We start from the raw sequence: 22,937 nt of genomic DNA, 5'->3' as shown, positions 1-22,937 counted from the left end.
TGCGGCTTTATGCATCACGGGACAAATGGCGATCTGTCTATGGAGTGATACACTGATGCTGGATTTTGGGTGGTAAATGTTCTATGATTAGCCACCAAAATCTTTCTCATAAATAGAAGTCATGTGTAAGCAATTTAATAAATGAAAATATTATCAATATTTTATAAATCAGAAAATTCAATTAGATCAAATAAACAAACCACACCAAAACCTCAAATGCATTGATTTATCCTAGATGGGTTTATTGCTGATTCACACTACTAGTCAATTTTCTATGTGGAAGTCTTAAATATGACATGTGATGCCATCTGGAACCACAGGAAAGCAAGAGGATTTGCTAACTTGCCTTCATCAAATACTCAAAACAACTCTTCAAAGACCATTCAGAATGAGCAGTCTTTAGTTCACCATTTCCCAAGCCACAGGAAGTCACATTGCACCACCACCACCAAATGTCACCTGTATAAAAGCAACCATTGAGCCCAGTCTGTTCTGATCAGCCACTTCCATACACAGTGCAACACGATGAACTAGATGTCATGGTCTTAATAGAGAATGGTGGTTGAAAAACAACCACCAAATGCAGCATTGGTCCTGACACTGCAAAGATAGTGTAAACTTTAAAAAAAATAAAAAACAGACGATTTCTATTATTATTGTACTTAATATTCTTTTACACTCCATAAATCTTGGCCTACAAAATTGTACCATTTTGCTGTTTCACACTCGCATTGATTTTTGTAAATATCATTACGTTATGTATACTGTTCAGCCCACAAGTTAAATGAACAAGAAATTTCATTGCATCCTGATGTATTGTGACTATAAACCAATCTGAAAATATTCTACCTGTTTTCAACATCTATTACAGATCCCTGCCGTGACTTTTTATACCCTTTCACTCCTAGACATTTCTTTGAGTGCTAACCAAGTTGATATCTGGGCTGAAGAGTCTGAAGAAGGGTTTCGACCCAAAACGTCACCCATTCCTTCTCTACAGAGATGCTGCCTGTTCGCCGAGTTACTCCAGCATTTTGTGTCAACTAAGTTGATATATTGGGCTAGATCCGTTTATATAGCTTCCTCTGGTAGCTCAATCCAGATGCAGACTACCCTCCGAGTGAAAATGTCGCCCCCAACGTCTCTCTTAAGTCTCTTCTCTCTCATCTTAAGCCTATGTTTTAAGTCTAGTATTTTAGAATCCTATTCCCTGGGGAAAAGACTGAGCATTCACTTTATCCACACCCTCATTATCTTGTACACCTCAAATGGTTATTCCTCAGCCTCAATATTCCAAAGAAAAAAAGTCCCAGCCCATCCAACCACCACCATCATCTATATACCTAAGCTCTTGCTATCTCATTTTTGAAAGTGTCCCATTTGTCAGCCGTCCCCTTACCTGCAAAGAATCTCACCCGATCTACAATTTCCCACCGGATGCCTCCCAAATTAGAACCTTAACTTGTGGGCCTGTCATATCATTCTCCATTACAACCTTAATAGGATTATGGTCACAGTTCACAATGTGCTCCCCCCCACTTACACTTCAGTTACTTGTCCTATTTTCAAAGAGGCAATCCACTGTTGACCCTCAATATATGAGGGCTCTACTAAGGATTCTCTTTCTTGGACACAAACAAACTCCAGCCCAACCAAACCCTTTACAGGATGGGTGATTCCGTCATTACAAGGGAAGCTGAAATCTCCTACTTATCCTACACTGTTATTTTTAGTACTACCTACAATCACCATACACATCTGCACCTGTAACTCATACTGACTACTGGTAAGCCTAGCATATAGTCCTATCAATGTAATCATTCCTTTCTTATTGCCTCATTCTACCTTTATAGCCTGACTGGACAATCCCCTAAGAATATATTCTTAAACCATTGTGGGTATGTGTTCCCTGATCAAAAAGTCAACTCACTCATCCTCTTTTGCTTGTATTTCCATCCCACCTATAGCATCAATGCGCTGGGACATTGAAATGTCCGTCCTACTCTTCTCACAGCCATGTTTTTCTCATGACCATAATATCCCACTTCACCAATGCAATCCACATTCTGAGATCGTCAGCCTGACCCGTTAAGCCTCCAACATTGAAATAAATAGTTGAAACCACTGGTCCTTCCCCTCTTTACCATGTACCTGCCTGCCATCACTGCCAATTGTGCTCTCTTTGACAATAGTATGTACTTACAACCTTTTCCCTGCCTTTCTGCTCTGGGACCCTGCCTTTCTGCTCTGGGACCCTGCCTTTCTGCTCTGGGACCCTGCCTTTCTGCTCTGGGACCCTCCCCTTCTTGTATCTTTGTCATCTATATCCCTTGGCCTAACAACCAATGGGAAATTAACTACAAAACAGTGTCAAAACAAACAAGACACGTTTCCTGGCTCGAAACGCCCGGTTTCACATTCTGGTTGGAAGGAAACAAAAGGGACGAGAAGGGAAAGGGGCCGAGGGGCAGTGATGGGGAAGGGGATGTGTTCATCCACCGCCGGTTGGAGACAAAGTCGACCTTTAGTTTGCGGCACTATAGTAGTATATTTAAGAAAAACCCAAAATAAGACGAAACGCGGCCTAGCGATAATAATATGGTGGTGGATACCGAGTCGGTAATCATCAACGGTACCCCCAGTACACAGCTCTTTACCTCAACACTATCATCGAGCGCCCTCAGCTTGGGAGAATGGAGCCCGCGTTGGCCCGGGACGCACACCCACGGGGCGGGAAGTCACCTGATCCAAACTCAGCCCCCAACGCATTCCATCCCCCCCATCCCCCCGGGGACCGCGCACGCGCCCCCAACCACCGCATTCAACGGCCTCTGAACGAGCGCGACCAGTTGCCAGGGAAACGCCTTTACCTCGCATGGAGAGTGGGGGAAGGGGTGGGCGTTTATCGCGCGTGACCTTCGCTCGGAAAACGCTTCCCTCTGTAACCGGCGCCGCGCGAGACTCCGCCGGAAACCGCGCGCGTCACTTGGACGCACGTCCCGCGCAAAGGGACGCACCAATCGCTTCACTTCACTTCCTCGCAGGGAAGGAGACCTGCTTTAGTTTCGCTTTTCTTCTGGAGGTTTAATCCCGTCCCCCCGAATGATCTTGGCACCTTTTGTACTGAATGGTCTCAAGAAGGGTCTCGACCCGTTACGTCACCCATTCCTTCTCCCCGGAGATGCTGCCGGTCGCGCTGAGTTACTCCATCTTCGCTGAATAAAGCCTTCCTCCCTCAATCTTACCACCACACAGATGGAATCAGAAAACCGGAATAAAATGTCAACCTCCTTGCCAGTTTATACGCATTGCATGGAGTGCTCAAAAAGATAGGCGACAATATAAACCACCGCACGGCTTTTGCAATTATATTAGAAGAATTGTACTCCACTGAAGTGTTTACCCAGCGAGCTTCAAATCACGCGGGACACAGGGGAGGAGAGATCTCTGAAACAACATGGCGCCCGAGATCGTTTGATGCATTGGGCTAATGTGGAGTCAACGTAACAGAAAGAGCCGCATGAGTTAGGGAATTCAGGTAAAGAATCTGACATTTATATATCGGTTTAATACCATGCCTAATTCCCTTCTGTCTCACGCGAGACTAGTCAATAGAGCAAGCGAATACACTTCTCCTTAAGAAGAATTAGCGTGTTACTTGAATAGAAGGGAGAAGTGTGCATACGGATATACAATTAATAATAAGATAAATCCGAATATTCTAAATAAAAAATAAACTGCACATGTTTGAAACTGCTGGAGGAACCCAGCGGCCAGGCAACATCTGTGAAGGGAATTTAACTTTTCGGGTCGAAAGAAAAATGAAGTTGAGAGAGAGGTACGAGGAACTGCAGACACAGATGTTATCTATCCTAAATTCGCAAATGCACAGGAATCAATCTAGAGGAAATAGACACAAAATGCTGGAGTAACTCAGGTATCCCGCTGGAGGCACCCTCTCTGGAGAGAGGAATGGGTGACGTTTCGGGTCGAGACCCTTCTTTCCAAAGATCATAGAGCTCTGCTCTATAACCTTGGCTTCTTTCTTCAGACAGAGTCAAGGGTGAGGGAGTCGAGATATAGATGGGTAAGGTGTGAAAACGACAGATCAAAGTGGATGCTCTGAGGGGAAGGTGACAACGCAGCATACCCATTCAGTAATATTTAATCAGGAGGACAGTAAAACTAGCCAGAGAACTAGGATGGGGGAAGGACGGAGAGGGAGGTAAAGCAAAGGTTACTTAAAGTTAGAGAACTCTATATTCATACCACTGGGTTATAAGCTGCCCAAGCCAAATATGAGCTGCTGTTCCTCTAATTTGAATTGGGCATCACTCTGACAGTGGAGGAGGCCCAGGACAGAAAGGGGATGAGAATGAAGTATGAGAATGAGAGGGAAGAAATATTTTTAACAGAGAGTAGACCCACAGAAATCCTGCCAACCATCAACCACAATTCGGGTTAATCCTACATTTATCCCATTTTATTTTTCTTGACTTCATATCAATTTCGCCCACGTCCCCAAGTTCTATCACTTACCTACACACGAGAAGCCATTTGTGGTGACCAATTAATCTACCAACCAGTTTGCAAATCTTTGGAATGTGTGCGGAAATTAAATTACAAACTAATTAAGGCGAACGCTCAGCACTACCAAAGGCCAGTAAGAGTATTAAAGTGGGTAACATTTTAAAATAAATTGGGATTTAGAGCATTAAAAATGTCGGTTGGTAAAATCAAAGAAAGCCTAAAGATAAAGATTATAAAGAAAGGGGTATGTTGTTTGAGAGATCAAAAAGCCTGTGTACACAGGTGAAACTCTGAATGAATACTAGAGAAAATACAGCACGGAAGCATACTCACTAGTGGGGGGCCGCAAGGCTCGGTGCTGGGAACCCAGATTTACAATATATATTAACGATTTAGACGAGGGAATTAAATGTAAAATTTCCTTTGCGGATGACGCAAAGCTGGGTGGCAGTGTGAGCTGTGAGGAGGTTGCTAAGAGGCTGCAGGGTGACTTGGATAGGTTGGGTGAGTGGGCAGAACCATGGCAGGTGCAGTATAATGTGGATAAATATGAGGTTATCCACTTTGGTGGCAAGAATAGGAAGGCAGATTATTTGAGTGGTATCAGATTAGGAAAAGGGGAGGTGCAACGAGATCTGGGTGTGCTTGTACATCAGTCACTGAAAGTAAATATGCAGGTACAGCAGGCAGTGAAGAAAGATAATGGCATGTTGGCCTTCATTGCGAGATAATTTAAGTTTAGGAGCAAGGAGGTCCGACTGCAGTTGTACGGAGCCCTGGTGAGACCCCACCTGTACAATTTTAGTCTCCTAATTTGAGGAAGGACATTATTGCTATTGAGGGAGTGCAGCGTAGGTTCACCAGGTCAATTCTTGGGATGGCGGGACTGACATGATGAAAGAATGGGTCGACTGGGCTTGTATTCACTGGAATTTAGAAGGATGAGAGGGAGCCAGGGAGATGGCATCAGCTGTGGACCTGTTATGGTAGGAGGTGAACTATAGTGGATCATGACTGCTTCGTAGGCTGGATTTAATGTGTTCTATAATCAGCCTCTCAAAGCACTTCATGATAGTGGATGTCAAGGCCACTGGACAGTCGTCATTAAGACATGAGCTCTTGCTTTCCTTTGACACCGGGATGTTAATAGTCTTCTTGAAGCAGGTGGGTACCTTGGAGCAAAGTAGGGAGAGATTAAAGATGTCCATGAACACTCCCGCCATTTGATACATGCAGTCCCTAAGGCTGGGGCCAGGGACACTCTCCGGCCAGTTGCTTTCCATGGGTTCACTCTCAGGAAGGCCAATCTAACTTCTGCAACAGTGATCCCGGGAAAAGGCACACTCGAGTCTGATGGGATGGATGTCGTCGACCCGATGGCCTTCTTGGCAAAGCAAGCATGGAATGCATTCACTTCATCAGGAAGGGCTGCACTATCACCAGCGATTTGCAGCCAGTTATAGTTTTCAGGCCTTGTCACAGTCTATGGATGTCTGAATGGTTATAGTGTGACACAACTTTGTCCTAGTATAGTCTCTTGGCATTCCAGATGGCTTTGCGAAGATCACAGTGAGTTTCTTGTATCACTCGGGATCGTTTGTCTTGTATGCAGTGGACCTGGCCTTCACCTGGGAATGTACCTCAAGCTTGATCCATGATTTCCAGTTGGGGAACACTCGGATTGCGTCCTTCGGCACGCACTCCACTACTCACTTGCTGATAAAGTCAATTGCGGCAGTGGCGTACTCATTCGGGTTGACCGCAGATTCCCTGAATCAGGACCAGTCCACTGACTCAAAGCAGTCATGTTGGATGTCATCTGTGTCAGCAGACAATTCTGAACAACTTTCTGTACCGGATCTTCCTGCTTCAGCTTTTGTTTGTCGGCAGGGAATAGAAGCACAGCTATCTGATGGTCTTGCCGGCGAATGGATAGATATGCTGGAGCCATACCATGCTTCTATTGCATGCTATCCAGTCAAAGAAGACTACAAACAATCTGACCATCGTGTACAGATGTAAAGTGTACAACATTTAGTGCAAGATAAAGCCTGATTAAAAATAGTTTACAGTTAGAAGCTGCCAAGCTCAGCCCCAAAGCCGAGGAGGGAGCCGCTGGCGAAAGCAGACGCGATGAATGCGCGGTAGAAGAGGTACCAGGGTATTGTCTCCAGGGCCTTCAAGGTCGGCTGCAGGTGACTCCTCCAGATAACATTGGCTGTCGGGCAAGAAGAGGGACATTGGTCCATGGGCCGAGGTGGTTGAGCGCGACGGAGAACGTCCTGAAGAAGCCTGGGGCTTACTTGGAACTGCTCCAGTGCATCGTGCGCCTGGTCCGGACTTCGGACTTTTTGTAAATGGCACCAAAATATGGCGACTAGTGATCTATGCAAAAAGAATTTCACTGTGCAGTGATAATAAAGCACCATTGTCCATCTCCTTCCACAGATGATGCCTAATCTGCTGAGTTCATCCAGCTGTTTTTTGTGCTTTTATTGTAAAAGGGTACTTGATGGTCTGCATGGACTCATTGTGCCATGGAGTATGTTTCCATCCAAAATGTTTCTTGACTTTCTTTTTTTCGGTTTTAGTTATAATAATAATAATTCTGAAAGCTGTTTCTAGTAATTTGTAACTTTATAAATGAAAATAAGATTTAGAAGATAGTCCAAAATATTAACAATATATTTCAGTATCACACTGAATATGAAGAATTACTAAAAACTTGGATGCAGAAGTCATATATTGACTAATGTCTTCTCAATTCAAGCTCGTTGTAACCTTGGATAATTTGTCAGTGAAAAATTGGTTAATTTTGAGAATGAGGATATAAAAAAGACAGTTTTAACCATAAAATCCAGATAATAAAATTTAGTGAGCTTAATTTGATTTGTCATGGTATGTTTAAATTGCACATTAAATAAAGAAAGGTTCTTTATATGTGAGCTGCTAATCTAAAACTTTGTCACGTTGTTGTGCATGCTTTTGCATGTCTGATGACGATTGAGTGCTTTAAACACTATTGAGCTTGTGAAAAAGTTTCATTACCTTGTTCTAAATATCTTGAATGTTACACATGTATAGATGCATCTACTTGAATAGATATTCACTTGTAGCTGCTACCATTGCATCAAACAAGGTTACATCTATCACTGTGATTTTTCTATCTCTTGTAGTTACCTGTGAAGGAAGAATTTTAGATGAAAAGAAAATGAGTGGAGGTCTGGCACCAAGTAAAAGCACAGTATATGTATCAAATTTGCCATTTTCACTGACTAATAGTGATCTGCACAAGGTAAAACGTATATTCATTGTTGAATAGATGTGTTGGGAATTACATTATTGTACACTGAACAATATTCTTTGCTTCAAGAATATTTTCTTCAAAAGTATTTATGCTTTTCAAATGATATTATGGAATGCGGGGCTTAAACCGACTTGATATTTTAGTAGATGACAAAAATTGTCCTGGATCTTGAATGGAACAGCGTTAAAGAACAAATAATTTATATTTATTTTAAACTTATCCTGTCTTTGGCATGCTACAACCTGCTTCATAAGTAATTAATTAGAGCAATTATTGTAGTCACGGTATCTATACACATTCTAGACCCCGAAACGAGTTCTTAGGTACTTTATTATCATATGTACCTAGATACAGTGAAATTATTTTTTTGCATACAGTTCAGTAAAAATGCTACTCTATATAGGCACAATCATTCGTAAATACAAGAGTGTAAGAATAGTAGATTAAGAATATAAAGGCAGTACACATGTTTCCCGCGCCATCTTGTGCATAGCTGTTAAAAATGTAGAGTCTTAACTTGGCCTTAAAGGCCTGTTGACCTAGCGGCACTTGATTGGAGTTGCATGGGTCAGCTTGGCCAGGCGATGTTGTCAATGTTTTAAATTATTTTGATTGTGCAAAGTTTTCTACTGATTTTTGTGCAGATATACCTCAATGTATCAATGTTTAAATTGTGATTTTTTTTTGTTTTGTTATAACAGTACTTGTACTTGATTTACAAAGCATTCTTTGCCTAAATTATGGGAATAGGGAAAAATATATTTAGTTTTTAGTTTAGAGATACAGCATGGAAACAGGCCCTTCGGCCCACCGGGTCCGTGCCAACCAGCAATCCCCACATATTAACACTATCCTACACACTTGGGACAATTTTTACATTTACCAAGCCAATTAACCTACATACCTGTACGTCTTTGGAGTGTGGGAGGAAACCGAAGATCTTGGAGAAAACCCACGCAGGTCACGGGGTGAACGTCCAAACTCCGTGCAGACAGCACCCGTAGTCGGGATCGAACCCTGGTTTTCAGTGCTGCTTTCGCGGTAAGGCAGCAACTCTACTGCTGCACCACCATGTTCTGCTTCTTCTTCTTGCGGATGGTGTGCACAGCCTAAAGTTGTAAGACAACTTGTTCTGTTTGATCTTCTGTTTGTGCATGCCAGGTTGATTGCATTCGTTGAAACAGGGTGGACCACGTGAAGGTTGCAATCTCCCACCCCGTGTTCTGCTAATATCATTTAATATAATGTTATTATTGATAATACACAAGCTCCAGCATTCGACCTATCTCTGTTGTATCCTATACTAACATTATAAGAGCCTCCAATCCACCTTTGGTGATATATGTAATAAATTACATTTAATATCACATACGTCAACTAGATCACCATCCATTAGGTTGACAGCAGTACTTTGTTGATGCAGACTTGAAACTACTTGACATAGTGGTCTCCATTTGACATAATGAAACCTTAAAACTAACCATGAAACTTGCACAGACCACATTTGACGACAAGAATGAAAGTATACCCCTATAAAATATGGCATGGCTGAGGAAAAATCTTAGCATTCACTGAAGTACAATGCTCTATTGGAAGTTGACTTTGATTGATTGCAAATGTTATCCCTGCAAATGGATCATGAATTATGAAGTGCAGAGAGGTTGTTGTCAATAGAACTGTAAAAAGGATTAAGCATGTTGGTAGATCAGCATCAACATGTTCCACAGTGCTTTAGTTGGTGATGATTGAGGGGAAAAGCAAGATCATTGCAGCAAGATTTAAATGTAAGGAAGGGGTAATGAATCTTTTTGAAACAAATTAGTAAGGAAGGTAGTGTTTTTAGTATAGCTGTGACAGTGCTCTTTTAGAAAATAATATTGTTATGCATTTTCATCTCCAAGGATGCAAAACCTACTCCAGACATCACAGAAGTAAAAGAAGCATTCCCTTAGGAGGTAATGCTGCAGATGACTTTTCTGATCAACCATTCAGATAATCTGAGGGTAAAGAGAACTAGGCTACCTTCAGGTGATGCATGGGTTCCATTTTTGCAAATAACCATGTGGATTTTGTCCATGAGTTGAAAAGAAATACAAAAATCACAACCAGCTCTGGTATTTCCAAATGGATCATCCATTCCTTTATACCATTAGAGGAACTTGTTCAGATTCAGATTCAGAAAACTTTATTGTCTGTCGCAACAGAAAATCTTCTTTGACGTGGCTCCACATACAAACAGGACAATGTACTGACAAGCAGTCATACAACACAGACTTCTGCGAGCACACACAGTGTGCACAGATCTCAAAAGCAAGTACAAAGATTACCGTGGTAGTCATACTTGCTGTCGTTAAATACCGCACTTAATGACTCTCAGAAAAACACTAAACAACTCAGAAAACATGCAAACATACGGGAGCAGCGCGCCGCGAGTCGCTCACAGAGTAGCGCCCCGCCCCTTGGGTTGTCAGCAGCGATACAATAATAAAGAACACACAAAATGTAACATAAACATCGTGTTTGCACATTGAAACATTTCCTGCATTAAAGCAGATGTAACAATCCTGCAACACCATTGACTTTTACTCTGGGTCATCCTGCAATCGTGAAAGACATTACACAGATGCAATTCCCCCTTTTAAGAAGATTAATTCAGATAAGGTATTTGATGAATATAAAGCAAGAAGGAAATCGCTGCAAATCCTGTGCAACTTAATCTTCTAGATAGGCCTACCATGGAGGCGATTAGAAGGACGATAAAGGGCCACTAAATGGCTTTGACAAGTCGGATCAAATAAAATCCCAAGGCTTTTTAAAACAACATTAACAATAAGAGGGTAACCAGGGCGAAGGTAGGACCACTCAAGGAGAAAGGAGGGAATTTGTGCTTAGATAAGTCAGGAAACTAAATGAGGTACTAAACAAGTACTTGTATTTGTTTTCACAAAGGTGAAGGACATGGAAGACTGTGAGATCAGTGTGAAGAATACTAATATGCAAGGGCAATTTGAAATTAAGAAGGAGGTGGTTTTGGTGTTCTAGAAGAGCATCAAACGGATAAATCCCCAAGGGCTGATGGGATCTATCCCAAGTTTTGAAAGCTGCCAGAGATGAGATTGCAGGAACTTTGACAAAGATCTATGCGTCTTCTTGTGTCACAGGCGAGGTACTGGAAGACCGGAGAGTGGCTAATGTTGTTCCTTTATTTAAGAAGGGGAAGTCGTGCGACTCGTGTCAGTGGTACTAAGATATGGGAGATGATTCTTCGGGATTGGATTTAGAAACATAGACATAGAAATTAGGTGCAGGAGTAGGCCATTCGGCCCTTCGAGCCTGCACCGCCATTCAATATGATCATGGCTGATCATCCAACTCAGTATCCCGTACCTGCCTTCTCTCCATACCCTCTGATCCCCTTAGCCACAAGGGCCACATCTAACTCCCTCTTAAATATAGCCAATGAACTGGCCTCGACTACCCTCTGTGGCAGGGAGTTCCAGAGATTCACCACTCTCTGTGTGAAAAAAGTTCTTCTCATCTCGGTTTTAAAGGATTTCCCCCTTATCCTTAAGCTGTGACCCCTTGTCCTGGACTTCCCCAACATCGGGAGCAATCTTCCTGCATCTAGCCTGTCCAACCCCTTAAGAATTTTGTAAGTTTCTATAAGATCCCCTCTCAATCTCCTAAATTCTTATTTTTTTTATTTTTATTTTTTTTTTATTTTTTTTATTTATTTATTTATTTATTAGAAGTAGACATATTATAAAATGTAGTTACATATTATAGTAAAAAAAAAAACTTTTCATATACATCAGTCATACATTATTAAAATTTTCCATTATCAATTACTTCTAGTATTTTTATTTTTTATAGAAAGCGAGAAAAAGAGAGGGTAGAAAATTACAAATAAAAAAATAAATAAATTTAAAAAAAAAGCAAAAAAACAAAAAAAACAAACAAAAAACAACACAACAGAAAAACAAGGGAGGTGGAATGGGTTACCTGTAATACATCAATGGAGATAGGTTCGTAGGTTATAAAGTATAGAGTATAGTTTTTCATCTGTTCCTGAGTTCAAGTTTCAGCTGGGTCCTCGTGCTGTGCCAATCTATCCCTTCAGATAGTTAATGAATGGAGCCCAAATTTTATGGAAAAGATCTTGTTTGTCCATTAAGACAAGTCTAATTCTTTCTAAGTATAGGGTCTCCGACATTTCCGTAATCCACATTTTGATTGTGGGGGTTGTAGGGCCTTTCCAAAATTTTAATATTAATTCTAGAGAGTATAAACCAAGTCTATCCAGTCTTTCTTCCTAAGACAGTCCTGACATCCCAGGAATCAGTCTGGTGAACCTTCTCTGCACTCCCTCTATGGCAATAATGTCCTTCCTCAGATTTGGAGACCAAAACTGTACGCAATACTCCAGGTGTGGTCTCACCAAGACCCTGTACAACTGCAGTAGAACCTCCCTGCTCCTATACTCAAATCCTTTTGCTATGAAAGCTAACATACCATTCGCTTTCTTCACTGCCTGCTGCACCTGCATGCCCACTTTCAATGACTGGTGTACCATGACACCCAGGTCTCGCTGCATCTCCCCTTTTCCTAGTCGGCCACCATTTAGATAATAGTCTGCTTTCATGTTTTTGCCACCAAAATGGATAACCTCACATTTATCCACATTATACTGCATCTGCCAAACATTTGCCCACTCACCCAGCCTATCCAAGTCACCTTGCAGTCTCCTAGCATCCTCCTCACAGCTAACACTGCCCCCCAGCTTACTGTCATCCGCAAACTTGGAGATATTGCCTTCAATTCCCTCATCCAGATCATTAATATATATTGTAAATAGCTGGGGTCCCAGCACTGAGCCTTGCGGTACCCCACTAGTCACTGCCTGCCATTGTGAAAAGGACCCGTTTACTCCTACTCTTTGCTTCCTGTTTGCCAGCCAGTTCTCTATCCACATCAATACTGAACCCCCAATGCCGTGTGCTTTAAGTTTGTAAACTAATCTCTTATGTGGGACCTTGTCGAAAGCCTTCTGGAAGTCCAGATACACCACATCCACTGGTTCTCCCCTATCCACGCAACTAGTTACATCCTCGAAAAATTCTATAAGATTCGTCAGACATGATTTACCTTTTGTAAATCCATGCTGACTTTGTCCAATGATTTCACCACTTTCCAAATGTGCTGCTATCCCATCTTTAATAACTGACTCTAGCAGTTTCCCCACTACCGATGTTAGACTAACTGGTCTGTAATTCCCCGTTTTCTCTCTCCCTCCCTTCTTAAAAAGTGGGGTTACGTTTGCTACCCGCCAATCCTCAGGAACTACTCCAGAATCTAAAGAGTTTTGAAAGATTATTACTAATGCATCCACTATTTCTGGAGCTACTTCCTTAAGTACTCTGGGATGCAGCCTATCTGGCCCTGGGGATTTATCGGCCTTTAATCCATTTAATTTACCCAACACCACTTCCCGGCTAACCTGGATTTCACTCAATTCCTCCAACTCCTTTGACCCGCGGTCCCCTGCTATTTCCGGCAGATTATTTATGTCTTCCTTAGTGAAGACGGAACCAAAGTAGTTATTCAATTGGTCCGCCATATCCTTGTTCCCCATGATCAACTCACCCGTTTCTGACTGCAAGGGACCTACATTTGTTTTAACTAATCTCTTTCTTTTCACATATCTATAAAAACTTTTGCTCCCATTTGGAAGAGATTAGGTTAATTAGGAACAGGTTGTGTCTTACTAACTTGATCAATTTTTTTTGAGGTGACAAAGATGATTGATGAGGTTAGGGCAGTGGATGGTGTCTACATGACAAGACATTTGATAAAGTTCCCCATGGTAGGCCTATCTAGAAGATTAAGTTGCACAGGATTTGCAGTGATTTGGTCTTATAGATTCATAACTGGTTTACTGTAAAGACCCAAGAATGTGGTGGAAGGATAATATCTCCATTAAACTTTCCCCCCTCTGACTTTATAGCTATGCCCTCCAGTGTTGGACATTTCCTCCCTGGGACTGTCTACTGTATCTATGCCTCTAATAATTTTTTATACTTCTCTCGTCTCCTCTGGACCGCTGACATTCCAGAGAAAACAATCCAAGCCTAATTCTGTAGCTGTAACCCTATAATCCAGGCAACATTCTGGTAAACCTCATCTGCACCTGCTCCAAAACCTCCACATCTTTCCTGTAATGGGGCGACCAGAATTGGAAGCAATACTACAAATACGGCCTAACCAAAGTCCGAAGCTGGGTCATGACTTCTTGAATCTTATATTCAATGCCCCTTGCAATGAAGGCAAGCATACCATACACCTTAACCACCCTATCTTCTAGTGCTGCCACCTTCAGTGAGCCATGAACTTGGACTCCAAGATCCTTCTGCACATCAATGCTGTTAAGAGTCTTGTCATCACCGTATAATCTCTCCTTACATTGAACCTTCCAAAATGCATCACCTCACACTTGCTTGGGTTAAATCCCACTGTATTTCTGACAGCATTCATCAGTGTCTGCAATTCCTCCAATTTTGGTTTAGTCAACAAACCTACTCACCAACCCATCTACATTTATGTCTAGATCACTAATACATGCATCACAAACAGCAGAGGTTCCTGCACAGATCCCTGCAGATCTCCAGTGGTCACAGACCTCCAGCTAGAATATTTGCCTTCCACCACAACCCTCTGTCTTCTATAAATTAACCAGTTCTGAATTAATATGAACAATTCATCATGAATCCCGTACATCATCTTCTGGATCAGCCTGCCTTGAGGGACCTTATCAAGAGCCTTGTTAAAATCCATGTACACAACATCCACCGCCCTACCTTAATCAAATTAGAGGACTGATGTTGTGCCTCTATTTAAGAAACGCTGCAGGGAAAAGCCTGTGAACTACAGGCCAGTGAGCCGAGCATCTGTGCGAGGAAAGTTACTTGAGAGTATTCTGAGGGATGCATTTCGGTGGACATGGGCTGATTAGGGATAGCCAGCACGGTTTTGTATGAGTTTTTGTATGACCAAAAAGGTTGATGAGGATAGAGCTGCAGACGTATATATGGATTTCAGCAAGGTCTTTGACAAGGCTAGGCTGCTCTGGAAGGTTATATCTCATGGGATCAAAGAAGAGATAGCTGACTGGATAGAAAATTGGCTTCGTGGAAGGAAGCAGATCATGATGGTAGAAGGTTGCATTTTGGACTGGAAACCTGTGATTAGTGGTGTGACTAATGACTGAAAGATTGAAGATATCCGCAAAAACTTCAGCCAGTTGGACAACACAGGTTTTAAGAATGCAGCCAGGATACCATCACTTTCCAAGGGTTCACCTTCATGAAGAATCTTCTAACATCGGTCTCAGCCGGGGCGTCCGAGAGAGTACCATGATGTTTTCCCTTTCGAAGTGAACGTCAAAAGCATTGACCTTGACCAGGAATGATGGCTTGCTGTAGCTTGAGCTACCACTTGGTTTCATCTTGTAGGAAGTGATGTCAAATATGCCCAGCCATGGCTGCCTAACGTCCGTCACATTCTCTAGTTTAGACTGAAATCGTCTCCTTGTTTTTCTGATGGCCTTATCCTGATATCTGAAGAAGGGTCTCGACCCGAAACGTCGCCTATTCCTTCTCTCCATAGAGGCCTTCTACGCCCGAACCTCCAGACTCAGGAACAGTTTTATCCCAAGAGCTATAGCGGCTCTGAACCGGCCCTAATGAGTGCCCCCCCCACCCACCCCCTTTGGAAAGTCTCCCTCAGATGGTCACGTCAATCAATTCAGCTTGCTTATTTATGTATTGTATTTATTTACCTTTCTTGTACACTTCATGGAGCTGCACACTAAATCTCGTTGCACTGACGTGCAATGACAATAAAAGATATTATTATTATTATTATTATTATTATGCTGCCTCACCCGCTGAGTTTCTCCAGCATCTTTTGTCTACTTATCCAGAAGGTACCTGGATTTCTCATATGACTTTGTATCAACAGACCTGAATGCCCAAGATACGGTCCTCAGTAGAATGTGGACCTCCTGGTTCATCCAAGGGTTCTGGTTAGGGAACAATCGGATGATCTTGGTGGGAATTCCATACATTTAGTTGTGAAGTCGGTAAATTCAGCTCTGTTGCCGAGTCCTTGAAAACCGTCCAGTCTAGCAGTCACAGAGTTTCTCTGCCTCCCGTGACCAGCTTTGTACAATCCTCACTGCTGGAGCTGCGCTCTTCAGCCACTGCCTCTATTTTGAATTTGTGGTTTATCATAAAATTATTAAACATGGTTTTGAACCTTTGGTTGATATCTTGAATAATGGCAACATGAGATTCCTTAAGGGGAGTCACTCAACTGCGAACTTGAAATGTATCCAGAATTTTCTGGATATTCTCATCCATCATCTAGATTGGAATTTACTGTTGCTGCCCAGTTTGCCAAAGAATTGTAAGGATTTATTGTTGCCAAAGCACCAAGAATACAATTGTTTTTTTTTTAATTTGTTCCAATCAGGTGAAAGCTTTAACTTTGCCCCATCAACAATTGCTATGAATTAATTATGAGAAATTATGCACTATTAATAATGCACTATTTTTATTTTTGTTCTGAGTAAACCTGATTTTAATTCATGACTCCTTTCCTTGCAGATTTTTACCAAGTATGGTACAGTTGTAAAGTAAGTGAATATATTTTTGTTGAAGTTCTTATGCAGTAAATTTCAGTTTTTATGCAAAAATTCACTTGGAAATGAAAGTACAGTAATCTAATTAATGCTTAAAAGAAAACTGCTGATGAAAGACTGTGATCCAGAATTTCTGCTATTTAAATGGAATTCGATAATCTTACCTTTAGATTTGAGGTTGGCACCATGAATATCATCTCAAAAACATTTGTTGCATACTTTAAGTTATTCCAAGTTTAAGAATGATGTTCCAGTGTTTTCCAATGAGAAATGTTGCAGTATTTGAAATTATCCTGCCACATAAGGAAAGTAAACCAACTTGATGGATCTGTATGCATTTGGGGATACTCCACACTCTCCCTTGTCATTCTGATTATATCAATGTTTTAAATAAAAAATGGCAGCTATTATTAAGAGGTTTCCAAATTATATCAAAATTAGCAGAATACTAACTGCTGGAAAAAAGGACGCAGGTCAAAAAGCATATTTAGAGGCTGCTTGTCCTGCTGCGTTCCACCAGCAGTTTATGTTTGCTCCAGATTCCAGGATTGCAGTGTCTTGCGTCTCCAAAATCCACACAATGCTCGATTAGGAGAAAAATATCATTCTTTTCCAAATTGAATAATTTTGGGAAAAGAATGCACAACAGGAGATTGAGAAATGTAGAAGAGCAGAGAAACCTATGAATGCATACCCAGCAGCATGCTAATACTCTTCATGTTATCTGTTTGTGTGATACTTTCCTTTTTTCGGCAAGGCATGAATTAATGTCATGGTGGACATGGTAGAAATATTTATGTGCCTGCACATAATCAATATCCTTATTTTCCCTGTAAATCCATGTGCCTATCAAAAGCCTCTTAAACACTACTATTGTATCTGCCCCCCCCCCCCCCCCCCACCATGTCAAACTACACGGTTACAAACAGTTGGAATGTAATTCGGCATTTTGCTACATCAGTGTAGACAAAACATTGTCGACACTGTGGCACATCGGCTGTAATGTAATTTTGAAAGGAATCCTCAGGTGTACTCTTTAAACCACCGCTGTGCCCTTTGACTCATGGGAGCCAGAGGGGAGACCCTGTTAGAGGACTGGTCAAGCTAGATGCAGGAAAAATGTTCCCAATGTTGGGCGAGTCCAGAACCAGGGGCCACAGTCTTAGAATAAAGGGGAGGTAATTTAAGACTGAGGTGAGAAAAAACTTTTTCACCCAGAGAGTTGTGAATTTATGGAATTCCCTGCCACAAAGGGCAGTGGAGGCCAAATCACTGGATGGATTTAAGAGAGAGTTAGATAGAGCTCTAGGGGCTAGTGGAGTCAAGGAATATGGGAAGAAGGCTGGCACGGGTTATTGATAGGGGACGATCAGCCATGATCACAATGAATGGCGGTGCTGGCTCGAAGGGCCGAATGGCCCCCTCCTGCACCTATTTTCTATGTTTCTATTAATATCCGGTGACTGACTTTGCCACGCCTTTGTCAATGCTGAGTGGTTTCATTCATTGTTGATATAATTGAATGTCTTTCTAGGCCCATTTCAAAGAGTAGTTAAGTGTTACAACTTTAAAATAATTGCACTACTATGACTGAATGCACGTAAATATATTTATTTATTGCTCATATTCTTTGTCGCTCTTCTAGGGAGATGCTAACTGCTTTACGTTGTCTCTGTACTGTACACTGCACAATGACAATAAAGTTTGAATCTTTACTGTGGGTGTGGGTTGGCATACAGAGTCTTACATAATGTTTGGGACAAAGACCCATCATTTATTTATTTGCCTCTGTATTCCACAATTTGAGATTTGTAATAGAAAAAATCACATGTGGTTAAAGTGCACATTGTTAGATTTTATTGGAAGGGTATTTTCATACATTTTAGTTTCACCATGTAGAAATTACAGCTGCGTTTATACAGGTACATAGTCCCCCCCATTTCAGGGAAACGTAATGTTTGGGACACATGGCTTCACAGGTGTTTGTAATTGCTAGGCGTGTTTAATTGCCTTCTTAATGGAGGTACAAGAGAGCTCCCAGCACCTATTATTTCCTCCAGTCTTTCCATCATCTTTGGAAATTTTTATATTATTTATCAACATGAGGACCAAAGTTGTGCAAATGCAAGTCAAAGAAGCCATTATGAGACTGAGAAACAAGAATAAAACTGTTAGAGACATCAGCCAAACCTTAGGCTTACCAAAATCAACTGTTTGGAAAATTATTAAGAACTGGTGAGCTTACTAATCACAAAGGGACTGGCAGGCCAAGGAAGACCTCCACAGCTGATGACAGAAGAATTCTCTCTATAATAAAGAAAAACTCCCAAACACCGACAGATCAGAAACACTCTTCGGGTTTGGATTTGTCAGTGACCACTGTCCGCAGAAGACTTCATGAACAGAAATACAGAGGCTACACTGCAAGATGCAAACCATTGGTTACCTGCAAAAATAGGATGGCCAGGTCACAGTTTGCCAAGAAGTAGTTAAAAGAGCAACCACAGTTCTGGAAAAAGGTATTGTGGACAGATGAGACGAAGATGAACTTATATCAGAGTGATGGCAAGAGCAAAGTATGGAGGAGAGAAGGAACTGCCCAAGATCCAAAGCATACCACCTCATCTGTGAAACATGGTGGTGGGGGTGTTATGGCCTGGGCATGTATGGCTGCTGAAGGTATTGGCTCCATTATCTACATTGATTATACAACTGCTGATGGTAGTAGCATAATGAATTCTGAAGTGTATAGACACATCCTATCTGCCATCATTGGCTGGTGGTTCATTCTACAGCAAGCAATGATCCCAAGCATACTGCTAAAGCAACAGAGGAGTTTTCAAAGCTAAATAATGGTCAATTCTTGAGTGGCCAAGTCAATCGCCCGATCTGAACCCAATTGAGCATGCCTTTTATATGTTGAAGAGAAAACTGAAGGGGACTAGCCCCCAAAACAAACATAAGCTAAATATGGCTACAATACAGGACTGGCAGAGCATCACCAGAGAAGACACCCAGCAACTGGTGATGTCCATGAATCGCTGACTTCAAGCAGTCATTGCATGCAAAGGATATGCAACAAAACACTGAACATGACTACTTTCATTTACATGACATTGCTTTTTCACAAACATGGTGCCCTGAAAAGGGGGGGGGGGAGGGGGCTATGTATAAACACTGCAGTAACTTCTACATGGTGAAACCAAAATGTGTAAAAATACCCTTTAATAAAATCTGACAATGTGTACTTTAACCACATGTGATTTTTTTTTCTATTACAAATCTCAATTGTGGAATACAGAGGCAAATAAATAAATGATGGGTCTTTGTCCCAAACATTATGGAAGGCACTAGGTCCAATCAGAAAACAATGGGAGAATTACTTCCTAGAAAGACATCAGTAAATCAAATAGGTGAAATCCAGAGGTGTGGTGAGAAAAACCAATACACGAGAGAAGATGCCAAATCAATTTGTACAAACCCTTAAAAGATTCCAGTGATTGCAGTTATACGATGCATTAAAATAGCGTGTTTTGTCTTGGGTGTCAATTATCCCAGTCCCAGAATATCGCTGCAGCAAATTTTCAAGGCTTAATCCTGGCCCTGAAATTTTAAGCAATTTACTTCCATGCTAAGATAATAAATGGAATTAGTCTCAAATGAGAATGTAGGGAGAATGGGGGGGGAAATTTTTGATTTGTAAGATTTGTGTAAATGGGCACTTAATGATCACTACAGACTTGGATCAAAGGCCCGGTTTCCATACTGTATATCTGTATGATTCTATGAATGCACGTTCAATTTTATTTTGGGACTCTGAAAATTAAGCAATTCATTCCTGCTTGCAGCAGAACTTTAAGACCAGTTCCAGGCAAGTAACATTTGTACAATGCAAATTACAGGCAATAACATCTCAAAACAAGAAAGAGTCTAATCACTTCCCACTGCCATTCTCCTGCTGGCAACAGCCTGTGATTCACATTGACTAGAAAAGAGTCAAGGTTAACTTGACAAGCCACACAAATGGTACAGCATTGGAGTAGGTCAGAAGCTAGGTATCCTGCGGTGAGTGGTTCATATCTTGGCACTTCATTTTTTTTTCTCCATCTGCAAGGTACCTGTATGTCAGGAACATGATGGAATAACCTCTACCTGCCAAGATGAATGTGCTTCCAATAAATTGAAGCATGACAACATGTAGGACAAATTACCTCTTACAACCCATCCACTATCCTAAAACCTCATTCCCTCTACCACCACATTTCAATGGCTCCAGTTTGTGTTTCACAAAATGTACAGCAATTACTTACACAAGCTGCTGTGACTGGATTTCACGAACCTGCAGCCACCATGAAGGACAATTGCCATCTTTTCATTCACGTTATATCTAATTCTTGGAACTTCTCCCTCACAAAGATGAAGTTATTTTATCTGAGGAACCTCCGCAAAAGATTACTTAACACCTTAAATTAGGCCTTTTATGGGACAGCGATTAAGTGTTAGTTTTGCTGTGAAGTCCATTGTGAACCATTTTTACTCAAAATATCTATATTACTAAAAGTCTGATCTTGACCACTTCCTGTTGTTCTGTATATTGATTTTAGAAGAAAAAAAGCTGCTACTTACGGCTGTGATTTTTGGCCATGTTACTCAGTCCCCCTCCGCTGCGCACGACAAGAGGATTTTTCCCATCGATGAAAAATAAAAGAGTTATTAGTGTTTCAAAAATGTTGAGATTCTCTCTCCTGAAGGCCACACCCCTTCCGGAGGGACTATAAAACCCGGATGTGTTGAGTGCCTCAGTCAGTCTCTGCAAGATGGGGGAGCGAGAGGGTCACGTCTCTCAGTCTGAGCTGTGAATAACACTGAACACATGTCAAAAAACTGTGAGTGATTTTACTGACCTGTCAGTGCCCTTAATGTGGTTTGAAAATATAGTTTGGAAATGCTAAAGCTGCATTGCCTTTGGTTTGGAAATGCTAAAGCGGTGTTGCCTTTGGTTTGGAAATGCTAAAGCTGTGTTGCCTTTGGTTTGGAAATGCTGAAGCTGAGTTGCCTAATTAAAGTTGCCTAATTAAAGTTGCCTTGCCTTCTCTATAATTAAAAGTCTAATCTTGACCACTTCCTGTTTGCGCTTTATATTGATTTTAGAAAAAACGCTGCCACTTACATTTTTGGCCATCTTACTCGGTCGGAGTCCCCCTCCGCTGCGCAGGACAAAAGGATTTTTCCCATCGATGAAAATTAAAAGAGTTATTAGTGTTTAAAAAAATGTTGAGATTCTCTGTCCTGTCAATCATGCCATGAAGGCCACGCCCCTTCTAGTGGGAGGGACTATAAAACCCAGAAGTGTGGGCATGGCTCAGTCTCTGCAAGATGGAGGAGGGAGAGGTCACGACTCGCTGTCTTTAGTGGCCTTGCACCCTGCTTGAAATTGTATGAAACTGCACGTGAATTTGGTGGCCTTGCACCATGCTTGAAGTGGTAAGAAACTGCACTTGAATTTGGTGGCCTTGCACCCTGCTTGAAATGGAATTTCAAGGAATAGCCGTGAGTCAACTGCCAGCCCACCAGCCGTGACGGAGTGAGCTGCCAGCACAACAGGCTTGGGTGACTGAGCCACCAGCCCAAGAATCCATTCGGCCCACACTGTCCATACTAGCCCTCTGGTCCAGTTCTTCAGCCCACAACACCCATACTAGTGCTCCAGAAACCCCCCACCCCACTGGCCACCAATATTGGAATTGGTGGAGAGGTGGAATATTGCATTGGGGGACCAGCCCTCCCGTGTGATGCTGGGACCCAACGTGTCCCACTTAGTCTAGTAGTTACTATTTATATTGCCTTCTGTGAAGAATATTAAAATTTTGTGTTTCAAATTTTATTCAGACTAACATCAACGTTTTTGTTTGCAGAGTTACAGTATTGAGGGACAAGGATTCCAGGAAAAGCAAAGGTGTGGCATTTGTTCTGTTCCTCGATAGGGAATCAGCATATAACTGTACTAGGGCATTGAATAACAAGCAAGTGAGCTGGAAACCTTTTTTTTTCTCTCCCAATTCTTTTTTTATTGCACTTTTCAATGAACAATAATTTCCTTGTTATCAACCAAATTTTTCAACCATTTTATGTCCTCAACTACAGTTGTTTGGCAGAACAGTAAAGGCGAGCATTGCAGTTGACAATGGCAGAGCATCTGAATTCATTAGAAGGCGCAATTATACTGACAAATCCAGATGTTATGAATGTGGAGTGAGTACAAATACATTTTTAATGAAAATATATCATAAATGTAAATATTCAGTGTAGTAAGGAACTATAGATGCTGGTTTAAACTGAAGATGGACACAAAATGCTGCAGTTACAGCAGGACAGGCAGCATCTCTGGAGAGAAGGAATAGG

The 22,937-nt window shown here is 41.6% G+C and overlaps 2 protein-coding genes across 11 annotated transcripts in view; one reads left to right on the top strand and one right to left on the bottom strand.

Moving 5' to 3' along the window:
* Positions 1-3,361, bottom strand: part of pphln1 (periphilin 1) — an 84,545-nt gene extending 81,184 nt beyond the window's left edge. For 6 of the 10 annotated variants that reach the window (XM_033037829.1, XM_033037838.1, XM_033037837.1 and 3 more), the window contains exon 1: positions 2,871-2,987. In XM_033037829.1, the coding sequence (XP_032893720.1) occupies positions 2,871-2,877 (7 nt within the window). In that variant the 5' untranslated portion in view covers positions 2,878-2,987. The other 4 variants (XM_033037835.1, XM_033037830.1, XM_033037834.1 and 1 more) reach the window with 4 other exon arrangements.
* A 49-nt stretch (positions 3,362-3,410) lies between these two features.
* zcrb1 (zinc finger CCHC-type and RNA binding motif containing 1) overlaps positions 3,411-22,937 on the top strand; it is a 32,135-nt gene continuing 12,608 nt past the window's right edge. The window contains exons 1-5 of the mRNA XM_033037839.1: positions 3,411-3,538; positions 7,707-7,825; positions 16,501-16,529; positions 22,451-22,562; positions 22,680-22,787. Of these exons, the coding sequence (XP_032893730.1) occupies positions 7,742-7,825; positions 16,501-16,529; positions 22,451-22,562; positions 22,680-22,787 (333 nt within the window). The 5' untranslated portion in view covers positions 3,411-3,538; positions 7,707-7,741. The remainder of the gene's footprint in view (positions 3,539-7,706; positions 7,826-16,500; positions 16,530-22,450; positions 22,563-22,679; positions 22,788-22,937) is intronic.

This window comes from Amblyraja radiata, chromosome 19 (assembly GCF_010909765.2).
Source record: "Amblyraja radiata isolate CabotCenter1 chromosome 19, sAmbRad1.1.pri, whole genome shotgun sequence".
NCBI classification, from domain to species: Eukaryota; Metazoa; Chordata; class Chondrichthyes; order Rajiformes; family Rajidae; genus Amblyraja; species Amblyraja radiata.
Note: the sequence above shows the minus strand (reverse complement) of the source record. Positions and strands in the feature narration are given on the sequence as shown.